The sequence below is a fragment of the Alexandromys fortis genome, unplaced genomic scaffold (genome assembly GCF_014885135.2).
Source record: "Alexandromys fortis isolate MF-2015 unplaced genomic scaffold, M_Fortis_MF-2015_v1.1 scaffold_165, whole genome shotgun sequence".
Classification (NCBI taxonomy): domain Eukaryota; kingdom Metazoa; phylum Chordata; class Mammalia; order Rodentia; family Cricetidae; genus Alexandromys; species Alexandromys fortis.
In genome coordinates, this window is record NW_026068038.1 from 3,091,125 (window position 1) to 3,100,121 (window position 8,997).

The window sequence follows — 8,997 nt, forward strand, 5'->3', positions numbered from 1 at the left end:
TGTTGGGATTTTCATATACACTAACGTGTCTTTTACAAATAACCCTTTTATTCTTTTAAAAAAATTTTAATTTATTTTTCTTGGCCTACTTCTCTAATTAAGATTTCCATTATTGTGTCTCATAGAAATGAGAAAAGTAGGTATCCGTGTGTGTGTGTCCAAGTGCACATGTATGTAACACAGCACACATGTAGAGGTCATAGGACGGCTGGTGAGAGTTGGTTCTCTCCAATAACATGGTTCCAGGGACCAACCTCAAGCCGTCAGGTTAGGCAGCAGGCTCTTTCACCCACCCATTTGCAGCCAGTCTGGACACGTCATGAGTTGTAGGCCAGCCTGTGCTACAGAACAAGACCTGTCTCAAGAAATAGAAGAGTGGAAGGATCGTCCTCTGATACCAATGAGAAGTATAGATTACTGGACATCCTAGGCAGCAGCATCGTTTACCCCCGGCCTCAAGCATTACTACAGATGTGACTGTATGTGCTGATCTCAGCTGGCGCATTGCATACAGGTGTGACGGTGTGTGCTGATCTCACCTGGCCAGTTTACACAGCACAACCACAACAGGCTCCGTGACAGTACCAGAGTGGCCACATGTTCTGCTTGCCATCTAGGAATCCCTTGGTTGGTTACTCTGGACAGAAGCTGTTGCTGCCCACGGGCTCTGCTGGGATGCTGTTTGGGTGGAGCTGGCAGACATTTCACAGCTTCTGAGAAGCACACAGAAATGGGGTTCAGGAACACTTTTTAAGAGTGGGTAAACACCTCCACCTCAGGCCCAGGCCAAGGACAGAGGAGGAGCCCTAGGCTTGGGCGTGATTGAGGTCCACCCGTTGACGGCTGTGGTTTTCAAAGATTTCCAACTGTCTAATTTCAAAAACATTTGGTCTGTGGTGTGGGTGGAAGCCACTTGCCTGGATCAGCAGTGGGGTAGAGGAGCAGCGGAGTCCCCAGTGCTGTCCTGCTCTGACCTGCTCGTCTCTCCTACCTTCTGCAGGTGACCCCAGGGTTCGAGGAAAAGGAAGGAGAGCTGCTAGTTAGGGGACCCTCTGTGTTCCGAGAATACTGGGATAAGCCGGATGAAACAGAAAAGGCTTTCACTCCGGATGGCTGGTTCAGAACAGGTAGGACCGAGCTCTAAAATGCTTGAGGAAGGTCTGGCCCATGCCGGTGTCTCCTAGCCTGTGTATTCTAGGTCCTCCACTGAAGGCTGTTTCGATACCCTTCAGGATGCCCCAGCCTCCCACTGGCTACTAGAAAGAGGGTCTGAGGGCCCACTGCCCTTCTAAAGGGTCTGGAGCCCCTGTTCCCAAGACATAGCTTCTACACTATACTATCCCTCTGCCAGCTGGCCCCATTGCTACAGCCCTGTTGATGCTGCATAGCTGGTCCTATTGCCCCTAAGGTCAGGACCTCCGCCCTGTCTTGGGGACACCACCACTCCTATGCGTCCACACAGCCACAGTCTTGCGCTGAAAATCTCCCCTCCCAACCTTGAGGTCAGAAGCAGTTTCGTTTACCTCAATTTGGTTTGGTTTGGTTATTAATTTGCATATTCCAGTTTGGTCTGTTCTGTGTGGCCTGTGGGGCTCGTGGTACAGTGGACCCCAGCAGCCTGGGAGACACATGTCCCCACCTGTGCGTCAGTTCATCTTGTGGGAATCCCATGTCCTGAAGGCGGTATGCCTGTGCTGGAAATGGCGGCTGTACAGCTGTGTCTGTCTGCTGGCATCATGCTTTTTACCTGGAAGTTCATCAATGTCACATGGGTTACTGACCTCAGGATATCAGGGTTCTGGTAGTTTTTCTTTTTTTCTTTTTGAGACAGGGTTTCTCTGTGTAGCCTTGCCTACCCTGGAACTTGCTCTGTAAACCAGGCTGGCCTCAGACTCACAGAGATCCGCCTCCCGAGTGCTGGTATTAAAGGCGTGCGTCACCACTGCCCAGCTAGGTTTTCTTTTTTGCCCCTCTGTATTTCTAACATGTTTGTGCACATGGTAACTTCTCTAGCTCTCAAGGTAATACTTCCAGAAGGAAAGGCCTGGTTCCCATGTGACATCCTGGCCTTTGTGACAGAGATGGTTTCACATGCTCTTTTGGGAAGCAAAGCCTTGTGGGGGCCTTGCACCCTGAGAGGGAGGTCTGTGACCCTCAGTCTAGTGACCCTGGAAGCATGTGTTATCCCAGCTACCTTGGGCCAGTATACCCTAGGTAGGGGGTGGCGTCAATCCAGCACCTTCAGGGAGGGCCCAAGGTCCACACGTGAGACCCACAAGCCGCCCACCACTATTCCAGGGGGTCACCAGCTCAGGGTTTGGGTACTGGCGTGTGATTATATCAGTAGAGCAGTGATGGACAGTGGTACGCATGTAATGCACAGCTCCCCAGTGTTCCCTCTGTAAACATCCTGGTTAATGCCAGCTATCTGGAGGAAACAAACCTCCCGCGATTGTCCCTCCACTGCAGTGCCTAGGAAACCCTGCTTTTGAGTGAACCCTGCTTTTACAGGCCCCTCCAGCAGCCTTCTGAATAATCCCTGCGGGAATCCCGACTTCCTTTGTGATCACCTTCCTATGTTTAGGTTTGTATAAAAAGCTGTGTTCTTCCCTTTAAAGACTCAGGGTGCAAGCCCTATAGGTTTTCCTGATGTCGGGACTCGTGGAGCCCTGGGGTGCAGCAGGAGCCACGTGGGCAGTGCGCACTCCGGGTGGGCCTTTCTGCTGAAAAGGAATAGCATGCATTAATTATTGTAAAGAGATGTCTTCAGGAGAAAACGATTTTGAAATTCAGTTTAATTTCATTGTAACGTGCTGCAAACAGGAAGGGAGTGTGTGTGTTTAATTGGCTCTCGGGGGTAAGGCCGGGAGCTGGCAAGCCTTTGTCACAGGCCATTAGCGATACAGACTGCATAATGAGAGCGCGCAATCAGCTCGCAGCTGCCGCTCCTACGGGGAGAGCATGATATTAAGTAGAAATCAGGATAAATTAAACTTAACCCTTTCCCTAGCTGTCCCTCCTGCCACTCGGATTGTGGCATAAGCTGCAGAAAACCGTCCTGGGCTCTTGGGAAGGGCCTCTTCCACAGCCTCTCCCAGGTCATCCTCTGGGTCCAGATGAGAGGAGGGGTCACACACCTGATCCCTAATGCTCCCGCCTTTCCCACCCTACTTTCTGCAGTTGTTCTCTCCCCCAGAGAATGCGCAGAGGAACTCACAAGGTTGGTGGCTGTTCAGGAAGGACAGAGACCTCCCTCGCTGCCAAAATTAGTCCTCCTAACTCCGTGACTTCCAACAAAACTCTTTGGAATGCATGGCCTACCTACTGCCCTGTGATTCTGGAGCTGGGGGTCCAGGGAAGCAGTAACAGGTGAGCCTGGAGTCTGGAGTTACACTGTTTGTGGTGGGGACAGGAGGAAACAGCAGCTCTTCTGGGGTTGGTTGAGGACCACCAAGGCTAAAGAGCAAGGTCAGATTCCTACATCAGAGTGGTTAGAATCTTACGGGCTATGAATCAATGCCATTAGTATGCACAGATAACATGTATGGTTACTAGCAAACCAACAAAGGAGGGCCCCAGCTGTGGAGGGCCTTAGAGAACAGCCCCTGATCTGAGAAAAGTCACCCAGAACTTCTAGGCCATGGGGAGAATGCATTTGCTCTTCCAAAAGGGCCTTCCGTGTACAGATGTCGGGGCCCTGCTGTGTCTGTTGTGCGTGGCTGGCCTTGGGGTTCTTGCCCTTCCATGTTGATCTACGCCAGACCATCATGTGCTTTTGGAGCCCCGCGCTGCAGAGTGTCTCGAAGGCATGTCTTTAGATGGTTTCCTCTTCAGTTGTGACCTGTTGACCTTTACCTGGGCCGCCACAGGAGTGGTGGTGCTGTGAGCCAGGGTCTGTGAGTCCCCTGCGCAGTGGGCAGGGGCTGGCTGTTTATCTGCAGGAATGGAATCAGTTGAGACCTGGGCTCGGAGCCAACCTTGCCTTCATGCACCATAGTAACTGTCCATGGTGTGCCCATCGGGAGAGCACCAGGAAGGGCGTGAGCTAACCAGACAGGCTGTGCTGCCCCAACATGGGTTTCCATGGGGACTTGGGACATGCAGAAGCCAGAGTTTAGCCTGGAAGAGGCCACCCCCTGAGGATGACACTGTCCATTACCTGCCACATACCCGATGTTGGCCAGGATAGCCAGGCAAGGAAGTGACCACCCCCATCTGCACTGCTATCTGGGCAGAAGGCCCCAGTTCCTCCTCTGCTCACAGCGTGTGTCCAGTTCTCTGTGTGTTTGGTTAAGGTTAGTACCAAGTGCTGCTGTGAAGTCTCCTTAGCTCTGCTGAGTGACTCCTATCGATGTATTGGAGAGCTTTAAGTTTTTAGATCAATTGTTGATTGAGCAAGCCCTAGTATTCTTCCCATAGACTCTGAAACTGCTCAGCCATTGCAATCAATGAAGCATGCGGGGCTTCATTTCTGACTGTTGAGCTGCCTGCTCTTGTCTCGCCGTGTGACTCACCTGGAAGGATTAGAAAATACCAGTAGTCCCTGACTGGAGGAAACAAGAGAAAGGAGGTCACCTAGCACCGGGTGCTTTGCTCCCAATGGCAAGTCCCTGGCTTCAGGTGCTGCGTATGCGCCAAACAGGCCAGGGGCCACACGAAGGTGGCCTCATCAACCTGGTACCAGAATGGTATGAGTACTGACGAAATCTGTCCCTGGTTTGTTCCTACTTTATAAGCTGTGAATCTAGGCAGGAGTTTGCAAGCTTTTGAAAATCCGAGTTATGGGCCAGGCGATGGTGGGTGCACGCCTTTAATCCCAGCACTCGGGAGGCAGAGGCAGGCGGATCTCTGTGAGTTCGAGACCAGCCTGGTCTACAGAGCTAGTTCCAGAACAGACTCCAAAGCCACAGAGAAACCCTGTCTCAAAAAACCAAAAAAAAAAAAAAAAAAAAAAAATCTGAGTTATGTGCCTATCCATGGCTGAGACTGTCCCCGCCTGGGCAGCCCAACCACAGCCCCAGCATCTCAGACTCCAGGACAGTGTTAGTGTGGAAACCTTCCCCATCCCTCCTCCCAAGCCTTGCTGGTGGATTCTGAGATGTTGACCCATTTCCAGGAGATGAACTGGTATTGCCACTTGGTAACTCATACTCTGCCATCCCCTGCTGGACCCTGCTCCCAAAGATGGTGCCCACAGCCTGTTTAGTCCACAGGCAGTCTTGGCCCTGGTGAGCTCGGGCTAGTGGATGCTGCCTGATTGTGCTGGAAAGGTCAGGATCCATAGGGCTCAGGTACCTACAGCTTCTTCTTGAGGCCCTGCTCTTTTGCCCAGAGCATCCAGAGGCCAATGATAAGTACACACTTCTGTTCTTTATTGCCATGTGGAGCTCCTGCCAGCCTCTCCAGTTCTTGATCTTCTGCCTGTCCACTTCCTGGCATTCAACTTCTTAAATATAATTTCTTCTGCTTTCTCCCTATTTTAGGATTTGTACCTTTAAAAATCAAACAAATGAACTATTGTTTATTGTCTGAGGGTTCCCTCACCGTGTCTGGTCTGCCACTGTTCCAGACAGCTTTTGCTGAGGTTTAGGATCCTGGGAAGTTATTCTGTCCGTTTTGCTTTTATTTCCTGCTCGTTTTAATAGCTCCCTAGGTTCTGCCCCCAGGCTCAGGTCTCAGAGGCTTTCTGCTTTGGTGCCAGTGACAGCTGGCTCCCCTCTGCCAAGGTCATGATGCCTCCCCTTCCCTACCCCAGCCACCTCTTCTGTCAGACAAGAGAGGCCCAGGTGGGATCGCAGCTGCTGGGAGACAGAACTGTAGCAGATGTGACAGAGCAGCCACAGGACAGGTAGTCCTGGGTCCCCAAAGCTTTGCGAACCAGGAGCCCAAGTGTAGGATGCTACTTTGCAGCTGCCTGTGGCTGCCTGGCATCATGCCAGACTAGCAGCCCTCAGTCTTCAGCAGAGTAGATGCCGTGCTGTTGTTTGTAGAGTCCCTGGCCAGGAGAGCGAGCTGACCGCAGGACTGCTCCCCTGACCAGGACAGCGAGCCGACCGCAGGACTGCTCCCCTTGGCCAGGAGAGCGAGCCGACCGCAGGACTGCTCCCCTGGCCAGGCCCCACAGGGAAGGCCCTGCCTCCTACTCCATCCTTGCATCCGAAACCAAAATCCAAGTATCCCAGATTTATTTTCAATTACAGTTTAAGGCAGAGACATGAACTAGCACTGGGTTTGAAAGCAGTGCATAAATCCATGTAATAAGATTTTATTGATTGCATGCTGTTTCTTTCGGAACAAAATCCCTCGACGCACATGTCAGGTCAGACTGAGGAGGCCATTGGCAGGAGGCTAAATCCAGATCATGCTCTCTGACAAACACGTTGTTCTAGAAAGTAAAAGTTACTTAGCTTGTTTGATGTGCATTTCAAAATGAAGACTGTCTTTAGCTCCCAGCCCAGCATCCTGGCGTCCCGGGTGCTTGGAGCCTCCTCCTTGCCTGCTTGCCCTGGCCTCCATGTCTCTAGTTAATATTATTTGATTTGGCCCTTGGTAATGGGGTTGTGCTGAACAGGCCAGGATAAGCTGAAGGGGCCAAAATGGCCCCTCACTAAGAAGTCCAAAGTCAGATATTAGATAAATTTCTAAAGGATTAGTTCAAGATAGTCAAATAGCAGGAGGCTGTTTGGGCCTGTGACATCCAGGGGATTTCCTGTGAATGGACTAGGCAGAGAGAGGGCAAGGGGAGGGAAGATGGAGGGCAGAGGCACACTCGTGCCAGGAGGAAGGAACATAGCAGCTTGAGGATGACTATGCTGGAGATCCCAGCTGGCAGTCTCCTGACAGGACCTCAGGACCCTGAGGTACCTGAGCTTTCTTCTGAGACAACAGGAAGCCTTGTGCCAAAGGGTAGGAAGGGCAGGGTAAGGACTCTGCTATAGAACCGGAACCACCAGGGTGAGCCAGGCTCACTGTCTCCTGATGTCCTGGTATAGACAGCTGGGCACTGGGGAAGTCTGACAAAGTTGGGCTGTAATCGTGGATGTTGGGCCTTAGGCCCCAGGCCAGTCTGCTAACCTCCTTCTGCCATGCTGACCCTAAGTCCAGCCTTCTTCTGATGGTCGCATCCCCTCCCTCCCCGAAATCTGGTGGCCTGAAAAGGGTGTGGCCACCCAAAACTCTGCCTCATAGGCATTGTGAGCAGAACTGCGCTCTTTTCCTGCTCCCACCCGTGAAAGGAAGCCAAGGTAGTAGGTACCTTCCTAGGACCCACACAGTGAGACCCCAGGGTGCTCAGCCTTATGTGGGGTAAAGACCCAGCGCGGTGCCCTGGAGCAAAGGCAGCTCAGCCTGGGGAGCAGCAGCAGCAGCACCGCCTCCCATACACTCCTGTGCACTCGGGAGCTCCAAAACTTAGTTTTTGTGAGGACGTGGATACCTAGTGTCCCTCTACGGCTGGAAGGTGCCTGTGTCAGCATTACTGGGAGGATGGAGTTAAGAATCCAGCCTCTGGTTACCTTACCTTCAAGCCTTGGCTCGGCTGTCTTTTCTAAGTTTGTGATCCACCCACAGAAGCCGCTCTGTGTAACGGTGGAGGCCATACCTGTGCTTTCCCTCTGCCCGATGCCATGCTGCTTGTAGCTCACCATTTCCTACAGCCTACAGGCTCTGCTGGTCCAAGGACAGCATGTGCCCTGAAGAGATTGGTGTCCCCAAGACTCAGGCAGTGGCAAGAGCAAAACCAAGGCTGCCACTGTACCACACTGTAAGGCATGGGCCCCACTCTGGCTGGTGGGAGACCGTGGCTCCTTGCCCTGCATCAGACTCTGCAGTGAGCATGACTGTTCGGAGAATGGAACCCAGTCATCCAAGCAGAAGTGGAGGCATGGGCTGGTGACGTCCTGTGTGTTGGTTCCTGAACAGAGTTCCGCAGAAGCCTGGTCTTTCTCATCTGTCACCTGGGTGTAGGCAGTGGCTAGAGATTGGGGATGTCCCCACGGCCAAGGCTGATCAAGGCCAAGCACACCCCAGTGACTCAGACTCCTTAGTCAGCACTGTCAGAGCTGTGGAGAGCACACTGAAGTGGAGGCCCTCTGGACTGTAGGGAATGACGAGCTATAAGCAGCGTGGCGTCGGGCAGAGGGAAACCCCGGGTGTGGCTTCCAACATTACAGAGTGGTTCTGTACACAGAGCATGAGGTAACGTAAGTTTAGAAAGGATAGCCAAGTCAGGAAGTTTGAAGTCATAACCAGAGGCTCAACTCTTAACTCCATCTTCCCAGTGATGCTGCTGACAACGGGGTACCTTTCAGCCAGAGGGGACCCGAGGTAGACAGACACCGGCACCCGTCATCCTGCATTGTCTCTAAGCCATGGACTATACCAGTCCTTTATGCCCATGGTTACCATGCTTAGGAGGTGGCTTTGCAGATCTGGTGTCCTCGGAGTTCACCCAGCATTCCCATGACAGGTGTTTGCTGTGAAGCAGACACACGCTCTGTACAGCCTCCCACAGGCAGGGAGCTTCCCGTTGCTGCTGGTCTCGTAGTTCCTCTTCACTCCAGCCGTTTGAACAGAACGCTAGTCAGACGTTCTCCCCTCTCTGGTCCACACCATCTCCTCCCTGAGGAGCCATCGCCCTGACTTCCCCAAATATGTGATCCTGTATATCACAAGCAAGAACCAGTCAAGCACTGGTACTAGGTCCACCTAGAGAACAGACTGTGCCCAGCGGTGCCCAGATCTTTTTCCTCAAGAGCCTTTTTTCTGCAGCATGGGAGCACAGCCTCAAAGCAGGAACTCGTGTGTGCAGAATTTTTTTTCAAGGCAGGGTTTCTCTTTGGAGCCCTCTCTGTCCTGCAACTCACTCTGTAGACCAGGTGGCCTTGAACTCACAGAGATCTGCCTGTCTGTGCCTCCTGGGGTGCGGGATTAAAGGAACCACCACTGCCTGACATATAAAGAATTCTTTTTTTTTTTTTTTTTTTTTTTTTTTTTTTT

The 8,997-nt window shown here is 52.2% G+C and overlaps 1 protein-coding gene across 7 annotated transcripts in view; it reads left to right on the forward strand.

Moving 5' to 3' along the window:
• The window catches only part of Acsf3 (acyl-CoA synthetase family member 3), a 34,544-nt gene that overhangs the window by 19,021 nt on the left and 6,526 nt on the right, over positions 1-8,997 (forward strand). For 6 of the 7 annotated variants that reach the window (XM_050165207.1, XM_050165212.1, XM_050165206.1 and 3 more), the window contains one exon: positions 1,001-1,127. The exons of the other annotated variant lie outside the window; for it this stretch is intronic. In XM_050165207.1, coding sequence (XP_050021164.1) covers positions 1,001-1,127 — 127 coding nt within the window. The remainder of the gene's footprint in view (positions 1-1,000; positions 1,128-8,997) is intronic. 7 annotated transcript variants of the gene reach the window in all.